We start from the raw sequence: 18,835 nt of genomic DNA, 5'->3' as shown, positions 1-18,835 counted from the left end.
CTTCCTTCTCTGGTCTGCCCTTCTGCCACCAACTAAATCATAAGGCTTACCTAAATTGTTAGACACCCCTTCTGGCTGAAGAGACTAGCAGCGCTGGGCAGACCCCGAGGGTGGAGGTCCCAGAGTGAGGAAGGCTGGGCTGCACTGCCTTGGCTGGGAAGCGCCAGGGACTGGGCGTCCTCTTTCCTGGTGGGGTGTGGGGGAGAACGCGGAGGCGTCCACACCTGCGCTCCCGACCGCCCGTGTCCCGATCTTGACCCTCTGCTGAGGGGCCGCAGCCTGGCCGCCCACCCAGCCACGGTCCCCACGGCAGGCCGCCTTCGCCGCCGCCGCGGTCCGCAGAGGAGCCGAGCGGGCAGCTCCGTTCCCAGAGCACCAGCGAGGAGCGGCTCGAGGTGCTGGCCTCGGACGAACGGACGCCCCTGGCAAGGGGATGGAAGAAAGGCAGGGCAGCCCCGCCACCTTGAGAGCAAGAGACGGAGCGCACGACAGAGCCGCCGCAGGAGCGAGAGCCGGGCATTGCGTCCCATGGCGAGCGCAGGGCGCGCGGGGCTCCACACCACCGCGCCGCCCAGGAGTTCCGAGCAGGCGCGGCCCCGGAACTCGGAGGGGGCGCCGGAGGACCGCGCTGTCCCGAGCCCCAGGCTGCCGCCCGACCAGCGGCCCACCTGGCCCAGCGCGGCTCTTGGAGCTGGCGCATCCCCGCGCACCCCGCAGCCACGGGAGGGGCCGGCCGCCGCCGCCCCAGCTCCAGGGCCCCGCCCGCCCCCTGCCCGCCCCCTGCCCGCCCCGCCCCGGCCCTGGCCCCGGCCCCGGCGGGCGCCCCCCGCGGCGCTGCCCCGCCCCCGCCGTCCCGCGCCGCCCCGGGCCCCGGCCCGCCGCCCGGCAGCCGGCCCACCTGGCGCAGCGCCGCCCTCGGAGCCCGCGCACCGGCGCACACCCGCGCACCCCGCGCACCTCGCGGCCGCAGGAGGGCCCAGCGCCGCCGCCCGCCAGCTCCCAGGGCCCGGCCCGCCCCGGCGCCCGTGCTCTCGGGGCGGACTCCCGGCCCTCCGCGCTCTCCCGCCCGGCGATGGCCCTGCTCGGATACTTCTTATTCCTCTACGGCCTGAAGCAGGCGCTGGGCAGCTACCCGATCTGGTGGTGAGTCTTCCTCGCGTCCGCCTTGGTCTCCCTCGGAGCGGCCGCGAGCCGCCGTCCCCTCGGGCAGGGCCCCGCGGTGGCCCGGAGCCCGCGCCCTGCCCCTCCGGCTCCGCGGGCGAGGGCGGGTTGTTTTCCTTGGCGGCCACTTTCGACCTGTTCGGGCCGGGGCTGGGACGCGGGTGTCGGAGCTTCCGGGGACATTGGTGTCCCGGGCCTAGAGGGGCCCCCGGCGTCGGAAGGGGCGCAGCGGCTGGGGAGAGGCGGGAACACGGTCCGCACAGATGGCACCAAGAGCCAGGCAGCCTGCGGCCAGGGGAAGCCGGGAGGGCGAGCGGGTGCAGCGCGGGGGAGAGGGAGACGTTCCTTAAGGACCGTGTCTTACACACACGCACACCTTAAAACAAAGTCGATGAGACAAGACCGAACAGCTTGGAGCAGCGCAGTTACGTAAAGACAGCGGGACCCGCCGGGAGTCCCGGCCGCCTCTCGGGCCGGCTCCGAGTGTGTGTGTGTGTGTGTGTGTGTGTGTGTGTGTGTGTGTGTGTGTAGGGGGGTGTCCGACGGCCCTCTCCGTCAGCCCCGGTCTGGAGCAGGAGGGAAAGGGGGCTGCCGTGGGAGAGCGAGAAGGCATCCAGTTTGGAGGCTCTTGAGTGAGGCCCCACGTTTGAGAAGGCTGGGGGTTGCATCCTCCACCCAGAGGAGGAGCATTTCAGGGAGAACCTCAGAAATCTGACGATGGGAATGCAGATAAACCAAAGAAAGGGTCCTGAGGGTCCACCGCACATATATCGGAGCCTGGGGGGGTGGGGGGCAGTCAGGGTTACCCTCCCTCTGGGTATCTAATTTGGCAGAGCCCCCACCCGCGAAGGTCAGCCAGCTCGGGGGCAGGGGAAGGGGAGGAGGTGGTGTGCGGAGTTGCGCTCTGAGAAGCCCAAGATCTGACCAACATAGTTGGGGGGATGCGGCCAGAAGACCCAGAGTTGGAGAGAAGGCGCCCCACACACATGCTTGTGGCCGCGCGCGCGCGCACACACACGCACATGCACACACAGGAACCTTCTCCGACGGCTTGCCTGGAATTATAATAATTACGCCGAGGGGAAGGGGGGGAACCGAGCGAGCCGAAGTACATCTAATCCGATAATAATTTTTCTCTTCGAGATGGTTCAGTAGCAGGGGCTCTCGGGTGGGGACGCGGGTCCAGGCGCAGCCAGGCGGGGCGGGTGGGAGGGAGGGGAGGCCCCGGGCCGGTTCAACGACCTAGGAGATGTGGCTGGGCCGCAATTCGGGGACCCGGGCAGCCCGCTCCGGCGCGCGCCGCACCTGCAGCGCCCTGTCGCCTTGGAGCGTGGGCTGGGGCCGCAGTGCCTGCGGCTGCGGGGACACTGACGCCTGCCCCGCCGACCGCAGGGAGCGGGGGGGGGGGAGCACGTTCGAGAGAGCCCCGCGGCCCGCGGCCCCCCGCAGGCTTCTAATTAGAACCCGCCGCCGCCGCAGTCCTGGGCGCAGGAGGAAGCTCCCTTCGCCCCCGCGCTACTCCCGAAAGGAAGGGCCCTGCCCCCAGCCTCCCGGCTGCCCCACACCTTGGGATCTCCGCCCTGTTGGCCCTGAGGCTCCCTGGCCTTGACCTACCCCCCCCCCCACAGACACACACAGGTATGCCCCCCCGTTTGCACCTGGGCCACATGTGTTGCGTCTGAATGGACCCGCACACACGCTCCAATGCAACCCTGCACTTTCCAGGTCCGTGGGGAGGAGCCCTACAGCTCGGCAATCCAGCCAAGAAGAGTCTAGAGCAGCCCTTTGGCAGCAGAGAGAAGGGGTGCCATGGAACCCCCACTCCGTGATTCTGTTTCCTGAGGAGAAGTGCCTCTGGCAGACACAAGCTCAGGGCCCTCTGGGGACGGCTGGTGTGCCCGCAGCCCAGCTGGACAGGGAAGGGAGCCAGGTGCCCACAGGCGGAGCAGAGAGGAGGGCTCACAGAGAGACTCTGGGCTTCATAGCCGGGGAGAGCCTTTCCGTGTTCACGCCCCACCTGGCGGGGCCTCCCCGGCGGCCCCTCCTTTCCCTGCCCTCCCTGCCCCCCGTGGGGCTGAGGGACCCTCTCTTTATACCTTCTCCCCCTCACGCCCAGCCTCCCTAATTGGTCGTTCTGTTTCACCCTAACCCTCCCCCAGATGAAGCTGCTGCCGCCCCTCTCCCCACCCCGTGCATATAAAAGTGAAAGTAAGGAGTCTTTCTCACCTGTGGGAAGACGGGAACGCGAGGAAACAGCCCAAATCGGCAGTAATCAGGCTTTTGAAGTTGGTGTGGCTCCCGGTGGGAGGGGGGAGGGAGAGGAGAGCGGGCGGCAGCAGGAATTCCAAGGGCCACCCGCTCCCCTGTGCCTGTGGGAACGTCCCTCACCCGGGGCGCCAGGGCAGGTCCCAGCCGAGCCGCAGAGAGACACACACGGTCCCAAGACCCACATGTTGAGAGTGCGCCTTGGGGGCCCCTCCTGTGGCGGCAGGCCCCTCCCCTGTCCCCTGGGGAGGCAAGGACTCTCAGGGAGCTCCAGCAACGCAGGAGGGCCCCTGTGAACACAGGATGGCAGCAGGCTCAAGAAGACACACAGAACCCTGGGACCAGAACCCAGGAGGCTCCGGCGCTCCCTGGCGCGCTCTGGGCCCCCTCCTCCTGTGTGTGAGGCTGGGCTGAGGGCATCTTGTAACCCCGTAGGCCTCGCCTGGGCCCTGCAGGCCAGCCTGGGTGCTGTCCTGCCCCCTCCAGGAGGAGGCCAGGCCCCTTGCCCCCCCCCCCCACCAGGCAGCTCTGCCCCATTCCCAGCTGTTCCTGCCCGTTCTGGGCAGCCTGCCCACAGCCATCCGCCCCACACCCTCACTGCCCTGCAGTTACAGCCCCAGTGGCCGGCAGCTGCCTGGCCCTTCACCAGTGGCCGCCGGACCCGGGCTCCCCAGCCCAGAGGCTGTGCCCTGGCGCAGACGGTACCTGGGCTGGCCCAGGACATACCCCTGCGAGGCCACCCCTGGGTCCGGTGCACAGCCTGGAACCTGCTCCCAGTGTAGTGCTCCCTGGTTCTGGCCCTCCCCAGCCACCGCCCCACACACATCCTCGCTGCCGGGGGACTCCCAGCTAAGAGCCCCTAAGCCCTGCTTGCCCCCATGAAGGCCAGGTCAGCCACAAGTGCCCCCCCCTTCCAGAGCCTCCTCTCTGCATGGCCCTCCCCCGGCTGCCCCTCCGGCCCCCACCTGGGCCCCCCCACGTGGCCACTGCTTGTGGGGTGCAGGTGCACCTCGAGTTCAGAGGGGGTGGCCGGCCAGGAGCATTCCGGGGAGGGGGTGCCCTTGTGGGGTGAGGAGGAGGGGAGAGCTGCAGGGGTTCCGTATCACATGACTCTGACCTGAGGGCTGAGCTTCTCAGCGAGCAGGGCTCCCGCACAAGACTTCCCTCCTGAGTTGCCCTGCCCCTGGTGAGTCTGCACCCCTGCGCCCCTCCCCAGGGTGGCCCTGCCCCTCACTGCTCCAATCTCCCTGCTCCCTCTGCCTGTCCGTGTCTGTCTGTCTGTCTCTCCGTTTCTCTGCCTCTCTGCCAGAGGCTGGTGAGGACAGTCGCTAGGCCATAGGATCGGAGGAATCCAGACCGCAGGTGGACCCCTCTGGTGTCGTAGGACCTCAGGGTGCTGGAAGCAGGGTCCCCCCCCCCCAACAGAGCCACCAGTGACCATCCTGGTGTCAAGGACATGGTCAGAGACCTGTTGTATGGAACCACCAGGCAGGCAGCCTTCCTCTCCGTCCCTCCAGAGCACAATGCACCTGCCTCCCCCCACCTCCGCTCCCCCTGCCTGGCTGCCCACACACTCAAGACTGTCTCTCCCAGGCCCCAGGTGTCCCTGCATCTCACTGGGCTCGCTCTTCTGTAAGATGATTTTCTGCGGCATTTGCGTAAACCTGCTAGAATGCTTTGTGGCGGAGGACCAGCTGGGGAGCACAATTAGGGAGGAAATGGTCTCGTCAGGGAAGAGCTGTAAAGCCACACCTCCCGCAGTGGGTCCTCGATCAGATCTCCGGCTGCAGGGCAGGAGGGGCCCTGTCCCCCAGGGGCTCTGCCATCGTCCCAGCATGGGAAAGCAGGGCCTGGAAACCCCACTGGCAATGACAGTACCCATCACACTGGAAGTGGCCCCCAGGCCAGAGCCGTCCTGGCACGCTTGTCCACGAAGAAACAGGAAAGAAGCTGAAGACAGGGGTCGCTTGGGGATGACATGGTGTCATGTACTTTTTTCATGCAGCATCTTTATGTACTTCGTAATAAGGGATTAGAAATGTAAAAAAACCCCAAGCCCAAGTTGTTAGGTCGGGAAGCACCTTCACGTCGGCTGGCAAGCCTGAGTGGGGGCTCCTCCCCGTGGACCACCGTCCCTCCACGCGCGCCCACCCAGCACTGGCCACATGGAGACTTCGCATCTGCCCCCTTCGAAGCCTGGTTGAAGGATCGAGAAGCCTCAGGAAGCGGATGTGGGCTCTGGGTCGGATTCCTGAGGATGGCAGTCATGCCCGTACGATGCCGAGAGGTGGTGAGCTGCCCGTCATGGAGGGCAGGAGAAGAGGCCCAAGAAGGCACAGCCTGCAGAGGCCCCGGCGCCCTGACCGCGCCTTTGCAGAGCTAGCTGCGTCCCCAGCTGTGAAATCCCACGAGGGGTCTGTCCTTCCCCTTCTCCACCCTTCAGCCCTGCAGCTTCTCCGCGAGACCCTGTGGACCCAGGGGATGAATGATGGCGCCTCTCCTGTGAAACACAGAAAGCTACTGGGTGGCTGTGCCCAGGACAGGAGGACATGGCTGAGCGTTCCCGCACCCCTGGCGGAGTTCCCAGCTCTGGGGCCGGGTCCCCATGACACACTGGGCAGTGCTGCCTCAGTCTCCCTCCTGGCTTCCCCAGATGACACCCGGGAGGTGCCTCGCGCTTTGGTGCTTCCACATTCCTTCCCCGAGAAACGTGCCGCTGCCGCCCAGGGAAGCGGGCAAATGCATGGCCGCGGGCACAGGAGCCTCTGCCCGCCTGCCAGGACTTGCTCAAAGTATGTGTCAGTAATCCCGGCTCAGCTGGCGGGACCGCGGGGGTGCTGGGGGGCTGCAGGCAGGGAGGGGTGGCCCAGCATGACCAGGGTCCTGCAGCTCCCCGCCGACGTGCCCTCCCAGGGCCCAGGGAGCACCAGCTCCGAGAGGGATCTTCTGGGCAGCAGGGGCAGGAGCATGGAGGCACCGGGGCCCCCCCGCACCCCACCCCTCAGAGGGTGGAGAGAGAAACAGCCCCGGGGGGGGGACCCAAGCAGGTCAGCACCCTTGGAGCCCTCGGCACTGTGAGGTTCCCACACGGCCAGCTCCGTCCAGAGAGGACAGAGCCCGCCCATCCTCCTGGGCAGCCCTGAGTCCACAGGGCCACCGACCAGCCCCACACTCAGAGCTCTGGTCTGGGGACGGGAACCCCATGTCTCTGTGAGACCTCACACATTGTCCCCAAAAGGACCAGCCTGGGGCCCTTGTCTGCAGAGACACCCAGGGTGAGCGTGGGCCCCAACCTCCCTGCTGCCCCGGGGCCTGCGTGGAGTTCTGTGCCCTCGAAGGACAAGATGGGGGAGCAGCACCTCGCGGCCTAGGAGTAAAAGGCCACGCAAGAAGAGGTGGCAGGCTTCCGTGGGGCCTAGAGAGGGCGGTTAGCGGGGCTGGGGGCACAGAGCCTTTCTTGGAGAAGTGGCCCAGCCGACACCAAGGTGCAGATGGACCCGCCATGCCACGGCCCAGCTCCCCTCAGGGAGAGCCTCGGGTAGAATGTGGCCCACCACCTCCCTGGAGAGCAGGGGAGACTGAGGCCCGGAGGGGAAGCGAGTGACGCACGAGCTGGGGCCCACGTCCTGCCCCCTGCCCAGGACCAGCTGAGGCCCTGCCCACAGCGCCCCTCTGTCCTTGAGAACCGCCCGAAGCCACCACTGGCCCCGGGACACTCACGGCCACAGGCAAGGGCACCGCGGTGACCACAGCCCACGGGTGCCCCATGCCTGCTGCGATGTGCTGCCCAAGGAAACCGAACAGGTCCAAAGACACCCAAGAGCTGGCTCCCCTGCTGAGACCTGGGGGGGGCCAGCGCATAGGTGTCTCCTCCATCTGGGGCTCTGTGCCCAGAGGGGCTGGGAGGGGCCACCCCAGCCCCTGGCCCTGGCTGCTGCGCAGTCACGGCAGAACCCCGGCGGGTGACGGCCACCAGCCCAGGCTGGGTCCTGGGCGCCTCCTTCCCCTGCGTGTTCCAGCCAGCACCTCTGCTCCACCCTGAGCAAGACGGCCTGGCAAGGCGCCCGGCCTTCCGACGCGCTGCCCTCCGCGGGAGGGAGAAAACCATTAGCGCTGGCGGGCGGTGGGTGTGGCTCACATGGCCCCAGCCACAGGCTGGGACTGCAGTCGAGGGGCCACTCTCCAGATTGCACGCGTGCGTGCTCCGGGTGGAAGGTGACACCCCCTTCCCGGGAAACAGTAGTGTTCACCGGCACCTGGAAGCCACACCGAGCCCGCCATCTTCCCAGGACTCACATCACCCACACATTTCCCGGGATGATAGCAGCGCCGTGCAGAGGTGTCAGGTCCTGCTTGCGCTTCGCCTCTCCGCTGCACGTGGTCTGCATGTCGGGGACCTCCTCCCAGGCCCCGGGGAGACCGCTGACACCGGCTCTCAGTCGTCGGCCCCTCTGCTGTGTGGACGGCCCTGCAGAAGGTCTCTTGGGGCTGGACTCCGGGGCTCAGGGTCAGAGGGGGAAGGAGTGCCATGTCTGGGGGGTGGGTGCCTTCAGTGTGGGACACTCTGGTTTTGAGGGGCCTTCGGGTATCGGGCGAGACGTCCAGCCGGGCAGCCGGGTGTTGGCGGCCGGTGCGGGTGTGGGTGCCTTCCGGGACGGCACCCTGCTCTGCAGGGAAGTGCAGTGAATTCCTCACGGGCTGAATCACAGCACCAGGTGCAGGGTGAAGGAAGTGGGTGCAGCAAGGGTGGGGCAGCCCCTGCCCCCCCCAGACCCGCAGGACCACTGCTCAGGGGACTACCGCACCCCTCCCCGCCTGCTGCCCATGAGAAGGGTTGGGACCTCACCATGACCTAGACAGAGGGACAATGGGCTACAAGCCCCAGTCGCGCGTCACCTGGACACCACCACCCCTCGAGGGAGCGGCCCTAAGTTAGGTGCCTCCCTTCCCTATCTGGAACCATTTGCACACCTGCAAACCCTGTGAGGCTGAGGGGGCAATTGGGGGATTAACCCAAAGCTCAGTGTGGGCTCCTGAGGGTTTGTGAGGCCTGGTCCATGCTGTGAACTGTCCAGTGGCCCCCCCCTCACAGTACGGGGCAAGAAACCCCGGTTCGCCTCCGCAGGGCCTGGGAGCGGGCAGCATCACCCTTCCGGCCACCTCCTCAGAGACACCTGGGGTGCGAGCGGACGAAACCAGGGCACAGAGTGTTCTATCACGGCCGGGCGGGGGCAGGCACAGGCCGTCACTCACGCTGACCCTCAATGACCAGTCAGCAGTGGACATGGGGCTACACGGGGCCCGGGAGGCTCGTGGTGCTCAGGGTCGTTAGCACTGGCCACGTGAGTTTTGTTTATAGATATGACACATATCGGACTTGTCACAGTCTGGTGTTCGTTCCCCCAGACTGCGTATGGAGCCCTGACCCCCACAGTGACAGTGTTAGGAGGGGGGCCCCCACAATGGGAGTGGTGTCCCATCAGAAGAACAGGAGACCAGGGGTGACCCCGATACATGAGGATCTCGAGGAGGCACTGTCTGCAAGCCAGGAAGACTCCCCACTGGACCCCAAATCTGCCGGCACCTCGATCCTGGACGTCCAACATCCAGATCAGGAGAACTAAATGCCGCCCGGCCTGTGGCATTTGCTGAGGCAGCCCACGCTTCTGAGACATCTGCCCTAAGTGCTATTTGGTCTGCAGGGTATGCGGTACATCCTAAGGGCGGCAGAGTATACAGAGAAGGGGGCCCTGGGGAGGCCGTCCTGCCACGTGAACACATGGACATGGGCCAAGATTCCTGGCCCAGGAGGTCCCGGGGCGCCATCCACAAGGTCGTGTGGGTCAGAGGGAGTCAGGTAGCGGGCCATCTGAGCCCGCGGCCACACAGGTGACCCGACGGGGCAGGTGGGGCAGCTGGGAGGCTGCTAGTGGCTAATGGTAGGCAGAGGCAGGAGGGATGCCAGGAGCCTAGATGGGAGAAGTAGCCAGCCTGCACCAGGGATAGGCAGCAGACAGGGGAGGGGCGGCACGTGGGAGCGGGGGAGGGGTGGCATGGGGGGGCAGGGCAGGGGTGGCAGGGGCTGCAGGGGAAGGACGGCAGGGGAGGGGCGGCACGTAGGGGGGGCAGGGGAGGGGCGGCAAGGGCAGCAGGGGAGGGACGGCAGCGGGGGCGGCACGTAGCGGGGGGGCAGGGGAGGGGAGGCACGGGGGCAGGGGAGGGGTGGTATGGGGGGACAGGGGAGGGGCGGCGGGGGGGCAGGAGAGGGGCGGCACGGGCCGCAGGAGGAGCTCGGGAGTCAAGCACAAAGGCCAAGGCGGCGGGCGGCGAGGGGCGCCGTGTTCACCGCTGGAGCTGCACAGCGGGGTCGGTCCCGGGTCTAAGCCGCTCGCAGGGCGCGGAGCGGACGGGACGCGGGTCTCCGCGGCGCACCCAGGGGCCACACTGCAGGGCTTCCAGCGGCTCACGCTCACACCCGCAGGCTCGCGCTCTGCAGGTGGCACGTCTGGCTGGCTCATCTGGGGTCCCCACTCGGGTCTCCAAGTGTCAGCCAGCCTGGGGAAGAGCGTGCTCCCGGCCTCACCCACTGTCACCCTTGGCTGCTTGCACTGGGGGGCCTTGTGGCTGCGCGCTCCGGGGCGCGCTCTCTGGTCCGGGGACGCGGCCTCCCCGTCACAGGGCCGGCGGCCGCTCTGGATGCCCCAGGTCTCCGACTTCTGCTCCCAGCAGAGGCTGTGCTTGGAGAGCGCACGGGGGGCTTAGGGAGACCCTGATTCACGTCTGCCACACCGTGAGCAAGCGTGGCCTGTCATCCTGTGCCGGCGGTCGGGTGGGGCCTCCCGCGGCCAGTCGGAGTCTGGGCCTGGCGGGGCTGCCTGCTTCCCCGGGTTCAGAGCCCTGGGTCCCCTCCGGAAAGCTCCCGAGCAGCCTCGGCGCTCCAGGGGTGGGGCGTGCGCCCAGGACCGGGAGATGCCATCGTTGTTTGCCGGTGCGGAGGGACCGAGGGCGGGCGGGCAGCAGAGAGCGCAGAACGGCCGTCTCAGGAGACAGCGGGGACACTGATCAGCCACAGCGTGGCCTCCCGCGTTCGCGCTTTGCTGCAACCCCGCGTCAGCCCTGTGACTTTCTTCCCCGCTTGGTTGGGGAGGGCTTGTCCCTGGTCCCACCTGCACCCACCCCATCACGCTCACCTCTTGGGGTGGAGAGACCACCCCGGTGCCTTGCTGTAGGCCATAGGCCGTCTTTCCGCGGATGTCCTTTGTTCCCGGATAAGACTTGGGGGCCCAGCAAGCGCTCGGTGCTGTTGCATGTTACAGGCTCGGGCTCGGAGAACTTGGGGAGACATAACGCACAGGGACAATGGCGCCCCTCTCCTACTCGGTGCCTCCAGTCCCTGGCGAGACCCCTGGACAGGCCAGTGCATCACCATTCCCCAGAGGTGGCCACAGGCCCCTTGCAGCCCCTGATCTTCTGCTTGGAGCCTCTCCCCACCCTCCTGTCCTGCCCCTGGCCTTACCCAGAGCGCCCCCACTTCCTCCCAGAAGGGTGTGAGAGGAGGGAGTTACAGATTGTGGTTTTCCCAGCGCTGATGGATCGGGGTATCTACCTTCTCTTTAGGAATTTGGATCCTGGGTGTGTGGGGGCATAGTGCACGTCCAGTTTGGGTTTTTTCCCTCGCTTTATTGAGATATAACTGACACGTATCATGGAGAGAGGTTAAGGTGTACATGGTGATGATTTGATATGTGTATATATTATGAAATGATCACCACGATAAGCGTAGGGAGCAGCAGTTGAACCTTTAATGTTTTCTTTAATGGCTCCATCTTGCCTTTGAGGCCAATCCAAATCCGGTGACCTCTCCTCGCCCACGACACTGGCCCCCTCGTCTGCAGCTCTCCACCCTCCTCAGGCAGGGTCTGCAGCGCCCAGGCCCCCTTGGCCACCTGGCTCTGGGACACCAGCTCCTCTCTGGAAGAATTCAAGGAGGATCGGGCGTCGGGTCCGGAGTGGGTGGGAGAAGAACCCGGCCAGGGTTGGTGGAGTCTGGAACAGCTGGGGCAGCATCTGGGCTGGCACCCTGGCCTCGCTCCCCGGCTCCAAGAGGTGGCGAGCCGGGGCCTGCCCAGGAGGAGAGCCGGCCAGGTGGAGGTGCTGGGGGTGGGGCGGGCAGGAGCTGACTCAGCACCCCGGAACCGGGCCGCTGCCAGCAGTGGGGAGCTTGGAAGTCCCCGCTCTGCTTCCCCTGGAGGGTGGCTGGGGGCGTGAAGGAGGCCTGATGGCAGGCAGCAGGAGATGCTCTTCCCTGCTCCGACCTGGGAGGTGGGGGGCCCCAGGAGGCAGGCTCTGTGCTCTGTGCTGCAGGTGTGGGGCTCCGGGGTGCACCTTGCCCCCCTCCCAGCCCCCACCCAGAATGAGTCGTGGCTCTGGCATCTGGCCAGGGAGCCAGCACCTCAGGACTGACAAAGTTGGTCTTTTTCCCCACTCCTTCTGAGTCTCCAAGCAAACCAGCACATGCAAGCAAGAGAGAAAGGATCCAGTGCATGGGTTTCCCTCTGGGCAGACTCTCCGCCCCCTCCTGGGCTGGGGCAAGGCCGGGACAACAGAAGAGCAGGCCCCAGGGAAGCATTCTGCCACCGGAGCCACGGAGCCACGACAACCGGAGACCCCCCCAGCGCTCCATCCGAGAGTGTCCTGAGGTCAGACCAGATGCAGGGCCCGGCAGGAGCACCCGTGTGCCCACAGCTCCTCTGCCTGGTTACCCCACAGCTAAGCACCCCCGCCAGCCACCCATCTGTTCATCTCCCAGACTTACGCCCCTGAGCACTGGGGCCGGCTTGTCAGTGTTACGTGATCCAAGTGCCAGTGAGGCCTCCCGGTTCACGGAGTGGAGGAGCCAGAGTGGCCGGGGCAGCCTCACCTGCAGTGACCAGCTCATCCAGCTTACGGTCCTGCACAAACTGGGACAGTTGGTCCCCAGCCTCGCCCCACCGGCTGGCCTCCAAGGCACCGCTCCTGGGGCTCCTGGATGCTCGGAGGTGCACAGATTGAAAACCATCAGCCGGTCCCGTGGTCACCTCCCGGGCCTGGTGTGGCCTCCAGGATTGGCCATAGCAGCCCCTTCTCAGTCGGAGGCAGAAAGGAGCCTGGCGAGGGAGCAGCCAGGCCACCGGGAGGGAGGCAAGGGTGGACTCCTGTATGGGAAGGCCGCAGAGGCTGCAGGAGGATCCTGAACCAGAGTCCACCCACCCCACCCCAGCACCTGCCCTCACAAGGCCACATGGCCACTTGCTTCTCGGGGACCCTCCCCCCGGGTCCCTCCACTCATGGGCGGGGGGTGTCTGCTGACAGTGGGTGAGAGCGGGGAATGCAGAGCGGGGAGGGGGCACGCGGCCTGGGGGCCCGGGATGGCGTGCGCTCCCAGAGCACTTGGCGAGGAGCCCGCAGAATTGCTTTGTGCTGGGCAGATGTGGGAGGTGGGGTTACCAGGGTTACCGCCAGAGATAGCTCACGGTGGAGCAGACGCCTGATGTGAGCCTGCTGCGGGCAGGCCGTGCACGGGCTCGGCCGTGGCCCCTGGGGCCATGACAGGGGCAGCTTGGTGGGTGGGGGCATCGGACCTGGCAGCACACAGGTGAGGGTGCTCTGAGGGAGAATGGGGCTGTGGACAGGCTCTGTGTGGGAGCTCCAGCCAGAGCCACAGCGGGTCACACAGAGCAGGTGCGGCCTGTCTCCCCATACCACCCCACTGCCTCCCCCGTCCTCCCTGCCCCCACCCTGTGCTCTGGCCCAGCCAGGCCCATCTTCTCAGGCTGGATGCCTCACTTCCGCCCCCTGGCCCCCCGAGGTCAGAGAACCCTGGTGTCGGCCGGCACCTCTCGACCCTTGTGTAGCCCACGAGCCCAGCTCCCCTCCCATCCCGCCACCCACCTGCTCGGCTGCTCCCCTGGGAAGTGCGGGGTTCCCTGCGGTCCTCACTCGGAGCTGTCCCTGCAGGCCAGGGTAGGAGAGCAAGGCCCAGACCACAGCACAATTTCTAGAGAAGCAAGACCACACCAGCCGGTGAGGCAGAGAGCTGGTCTTTCTGGAAATTGCGGGGTTCACGGGACTGTGGGGGCAGTGTGGGGGCAGTGTGGGGAGGGTCAGGTCTGGCCCGTCACTCGGCACTCAGCATGGTCTGCAAGTAGTGAAGGAACCAGCCAGGGAACAAGCCCATCAGGGATGAGCCAGACCCCCCATCCCAGGCCATACTGGGCGGCACACTCAGGAGCCGGGAAGCCTGCGATGTCTGACACGGGGTCATGTCTGGTTTGTGTGGCTCATCAAGGCACTGGAGTCGGGACAGACGGGACCTGTGGGGACTGTGCCGGGGGAGGGGGGGTCAGATATTGGGGCTTGAATGTGGGAGAGACCCACGCTGCCAGGAGCGTCATCTGAAGGTGTGGACGATCAGGGACATGGGCCCACTGCCCACGGGAAGGAGGCTTGACTCAGGCACCCCGCGGCAAGACGCTGTGCTCTCCTGGGGAGAGCCAGGTTTGAACTGTTAGGTGGATGTTCTTGAGCAAGGGAAGGCGAGGACACGGTGGCCGTGAGGGCATGCCCAGGAATGTGGGGGACACACGCCCTCGGGGGGCTTGGCCAGGAGAGCACCGGCAGAGGTGGGAAAACTGCCCACTCCCCAGCTGGCTTCCTAAGTAAGGCAGAGCGGCCACAGAGGGAAGGCCAGGAGGGTGGCCTGCACGGGAGCAGGGGAGCACGGCACTAGGCCTGGCTGCAGGGACCAGGGGGACACAGCCTGGGTCGGGGGAGGGACCGCCGGAAGTGGACGACCGACCGTGCAGGGCCTGCAGGGCGATCGGGGAGAGCCCACAGAGCGGACTCCAGCAGGACCGCAGTGAGGCAGCTCCGGGTGCTGACCTCGTGGTCAGCTGACCACGCTGAGGCGTGGGCTTCGAGCCTCAAGGCAAAGCGGCCTTGAAGATTTGGAAGGAGGAGGAGCGAAGGGTCAAAGCATCGCCTGTGTATCTCCCGAGGGCAGGTTTGTTTCTCTGACAGACAGGGCCCCCGCTTGTGGCTCTGACCACATCTGGATGGAAATGGGTTAGAGTCAAGGTAGGACTTAGCTGAGGTCACGGCCATAGGCAGCTGTGTGGGCTGCTAAGGGACCCAGAAGCCTCTGTCCCTCCTTCTGTCTGGGTGCTCAACCTCCCAGGGCACGAGAAGAGCCTCTGGGGTTCAGCTGAGGCTAATGAGGCCGTCATTGACTCGGCTTCTCCCCCAAAGGAGACCCAGGCCCTCCCGCCTGGAGACCCCCAGACCAAGCCACCAAATAAGCAGGGACCTTCCTGCCAGGCTGGGGGGCTTCTCTGCATCTCCGCTCCGGGCCTGGGACGCAGCGCACCCAGCAGCCCAGGGGAAGGGGAGCGATGGGAGAGCGCGTGCGAGACCGACCCCAGGTGGCACTGGGCGGGGGCGTGCAGGGGCGGCGGGATCCGGGGCCACCCGGGGAGCTGGCGGGGGCGTGCAGGGGCGGCGGGATCCGGGGTCACCCGGGGGAGCTGGCGGGGGCGTGCAGGGGCGACGGGATCCGGGGTCACCCGGGGGAGCTGGCGGGGGCGTGCAGGGGCGGCGGGATCCGGGGTCACCCGGGGGAGCTGGCGGGGGCGTGCAGGGGCGACGGGATCCGGGGTCACCCGGGGGAGCTGGCGGGGGCGTGCAGGGGCGGCGGGATCCGGGGTCACCCGGGGGGGGGGCGGGCGGGGGTGTGCAGGGGCGGCGGGATCCGGGGCCACCCGGGGGAGCTGGCGGGTCGTCCACGGGCGGCGGGATCCGGGGTCACCCCGGGGAGCGGGCAAATGTTACAACTTGTCACCCATCTGATTGTAGAAGCTCTTTCCTATATGTCCGCAAAAGGACCTCACACTTTTTCTTTGAAATCAAGGTGTAATTACATACAGTAAAATGGACACAGTGTGGTGGGTCTTGACACACAAACACGTGTGTAACCAACACCCCCATCCATCACAGAGTGCTCCCATCACCCGGCCCGGTGCGGTCCGGTAGAACTTTCCACAGGGACCGGAAGGTCCCATTTCTCACCAACCACCTTGGTAGCCACAGCCACGTTGGTTGGTGGGACTGAGAAACCAAACCTCTCTCTTCGTTTGTGGTTTCACTTAATTTAGGTGTCACAGGTGCGTGCGGTGCGTGGGAGGCGTGAGGGGCAATGTTCCCTCAGGCGCCTTCCACTTGGGCTGGTTCTCCAACCTGAACTCAGGAGGACCCCGCGCCCTGGTTTCTGCCCCCGTCCGCGACTGCGCCAGCCCCCGTCAGCAGCGCACTGCGCTCCGTTTCTGGCCGGGCCGGGGGAGACAGTAGCTGTCCACCCGTGCTTCTGTGGGTGCGGACCTGGCTGGCTCTGGGCTGGTGCCGGTGTTGCGAATGTCCCCGGGGTTGGGGCCGCTGCTGCGCCCCGTCTGGCCGGGCTCACTCCCTCCTCTGAGCACCCTCCCCCCAGCTGACCGGTCTCCTCCTCCCCAGGTCCCTGGCCTTGGGGCCCCAGTACTCACCCCTGGGCACTCAGCCCATCCTGTGCGCCAGCATCCCCGGCCTGGTCCCCAAGCAGCTGCGCTTCTGCCGAAACTACGTGGAGATCATGCCCAGTGTGGCAGAGGGCATCAAGATCAGCGTCCAGGAGTGCCAGCATCAGTTCCGCGGGCGCCGCTGGAACTGTACCACCGTGAACAACAGCCTGGCCATCTTCGGCCCTGTGCTGGACAAAGGTACGTGGGGCGCCCTTCACGGCCTTCGGGTGGAGGCGGCAAGCCAGGCGGCTGGCGCCGCAGGTCCAAGCAGCCCTCTTCATGGGCAGGAGCCGCCCTGTCTTGATCCGCCTCAGTGTCTCCCCTGTGCTCCTCCTGGGAACGGCATCTCCAGCAGGTTGACCTGCTGCGCAGACCTCATTCTCTGCGCATCTCCCATGCTCACCTGTTCCGGGGGTTTCCTGGAGCTTGGAGTGAGGTAGTTTCATGCAGAGGTTCCTCCTGTTTCCCCTTCCCCAAGGAGAAGGCTTCCCACAGGAACCAGGCCTTCAGGGCGGTCTTGGAGAGAAAACACAATCTTTTTTTTTTTTTAATGGGGGTAGGGGGAGGGACAACAGAGGCACACTTCAGGAGTTATCCAGTGTGCCAAGGCCAGGGAGTTATTTTAGGAAGAGGTAAAAGACAAAGGTTGGGTATTGGTTAACTTTTGGTGAAGAGCAAATTTTCACCAAAGATAGTGGTTTGCACAGTAATAACCATGTGATGAGCGTCCCAACATCTGCCAATCAGAGGGCAGCCGGTGCTGCACTCAGCAGGAGCCCCTGAAAGTGGCCTCTGCGATATGGTGGCTGGGGAGGGAGAAAGGCTCCTTTCCCTCAGCATGATGTTTTCAGGATCGGTCCACATGCCCCATGGGTCAGCACTTCCTTCCTTCCCATGGATGAATAGTATTCCACTGTGTGGATCGCTGCATTTTATTATGCATTCATCGTTGATGGTCATTTGGGTTATTTCCACCTTGTGGCTATTGTGAACAGAGCTGCTATGGACATTTTTGTACAAGTATCTGTTGGAATACCGGTTTTCAAATCTTTGGGATCTATTCCTAGGAGTGGAGTTGTTCTGTATAAGACTTGGAGGAAACACCACGCTGTTTTCCACAGGGGCTGCACCATCTGACGTTCCCATGAGCAGTGCGCGAGGGTTCCAGTTTCTCCCCATCCTCACCACCACGTTATTTCTGCCTCTTTCCTTACCCAGCCCAGTGGGTGCGAAGGGTTATCACATTATGGTTTTTATTTGTGTGTCTCTGATGGCTGATGATGTTGAGCATCTTTTCATGGGCTTGTTGGTCATCTGTATGTCTTCTTTGGAGGAGTGTCTATTCAAATTCTTTGCCCAATTTTTAAAAAGATTTCTTTACTTATTTGAGAGAGAGCACACATGGAGGGGAGAGGCAGAGGGAGAGAAAGAATCTCAAGCGCTGAGCACAGAGCCGAACTTGGGCTTGATCCCACGACCCTGAGATCATGTCCTGAGCCAAAACCAAGAGTCGGATGCCCAGTTTACTGTGCTACCCAGGCGCCCCTGCCCAGTTTTTTAATTGGGGTGCTTGCTTGTCTTTTTGTTGTTGAGTTGTCCGAGCTCTTTATATATTCTAGACACTGAATTTTTATCAGATCCATGATCTGCAAATAAGTTCTCCCATTGTATAGGTGGTCTTTTCATTGTTGTGACAGTGTCCTGGAATGCACAAAAGTTTTAAATTTTGGTGAAGTCCAATTTATATATTGAAATGTCATATCAAAGTAAGCATTGCCTAATCTAAGGTTACAAAGACTTACACTTATGTTTTCTTCTAAGAGTTTTATAGCTTGATCTTTTACATTTAATCTTTGATTTATAGGGAGTAAATTTTTGTGTATGGTGTGAGGTCAGGGTCCAACTTTATTCTTTTGCATGTGGAAATCCAGTTATTCCAGCACCATCTGTTGTTGAAGAGATTATTTTTTCCCCATTGAATGGTCCTGGTCCCATTTTCAAAAATCAATTGGCCATGGATGTATGGATTTATTTCTTGACTCAATTCCATTCCTTTGGTCTATATGACTATAGACCAATTCCACACTATTTTGATGGCTGTAGCTCTGTAGTATGTTTTGAAGTCAGGAAGTGCCAATCAAATCCTCCATTCTGTTTTTCTTTTACAAGATTGTTTTAACAATTTGGGTCCCTTGTAATTCCATATGAATTTAGGATCAACTTCTCCATGCCTGTGAAAAAGGCTTTTGGGATTTTCATGGGCATTACATTCAGTCTGTAGATTATTTAGGGGAGTATTGCCATATTAACAATAATAAGCCTTCTAATCTATGAACATGGGATGACTTTCTGTTTATTTAGGTCCTCCCTGGTTCCCTCTAGCAACGTTTTGTAGTTTTCAGTGTATAAGTCTTGTACCTCCTTCGGTAATGCATTTCTAAGTATTTTTTTTTCCTTTTTGATGTTATTGTAAATGGAATTGTTCTCTTATTTTCCTTTCTGAACTATTCATTGCTACTATATAAAATACAAATAATTTTTGTTTTGATCCTGTATCCTGCAACTTTGCTTAATTTTTTGGTAGCTTTGAGAAGTTTTTTGTAGGTTCCCTAGGATTTTTCTACATGTAGGATCATGTCACTTCTGAATGGTAACATTTTAATTCTTCCTGTCCAATTTGTATACCGTTGATATCTTCTTCTTGCCTAATTGCTCTATGTTGAGTAGCAGTGGTGAGAGTGGGCACCCTTGTCTTTTTCCCGATCTTAAGGAGAAATATTTCAGTCTTTCACCATCAAGTAAGAGGTTTGCTGTGGGTTATC

The 18,835-nt window shown here is 63.3% G+C and overlaps 1 protein-coding gene across 1 annotated transcript in view; it reads left to right on the top strand.

The window, feature by feature from the left end:
* Positions 1-1,072: 1,072 nt before the first annotated feature.
* Positions 1,073-18,835, top strand: part of WNT3A (Wnt family member 3A) — a 41,747-nt gene continuing 23,984 nt past the window's right edge. Inside the window, exons 1-2 of the mRNA XM_028095931.1 lie at positions 1,073-1,143; positions 15,970-16,211. Of these exons, the coding sequence (XP_027951732.1) occupies positions 1,073-1,143; positions 15,970-16,211 (313 nt within the window). The remainder of the gene's footprint in view (positions 1,144-15,969; positions 16,212-18,835) is intronic.

Source organism: Eumetopias jubatus, unplaced genomic scaffold (assembly GCF_037043125.1).
Source record: "Eumetopias jubatus isolate StellerSeaLion01/CBP00866 unplaced genomic scaffold, mEumJub1_p1.0 scaffold_30, whole genome shotgun sequence".
NCBI lineage: Eukaryota > Metazoa > Chordata > Mammalia > Carnivora > Otariidae > Eumetopias > Eumetopias jubatus.
The sequence above is the reverse complement of the archived record's forward strand: the minus strand, read 5'-3'. Positions and strand labels throughout refer to the sequence as shown.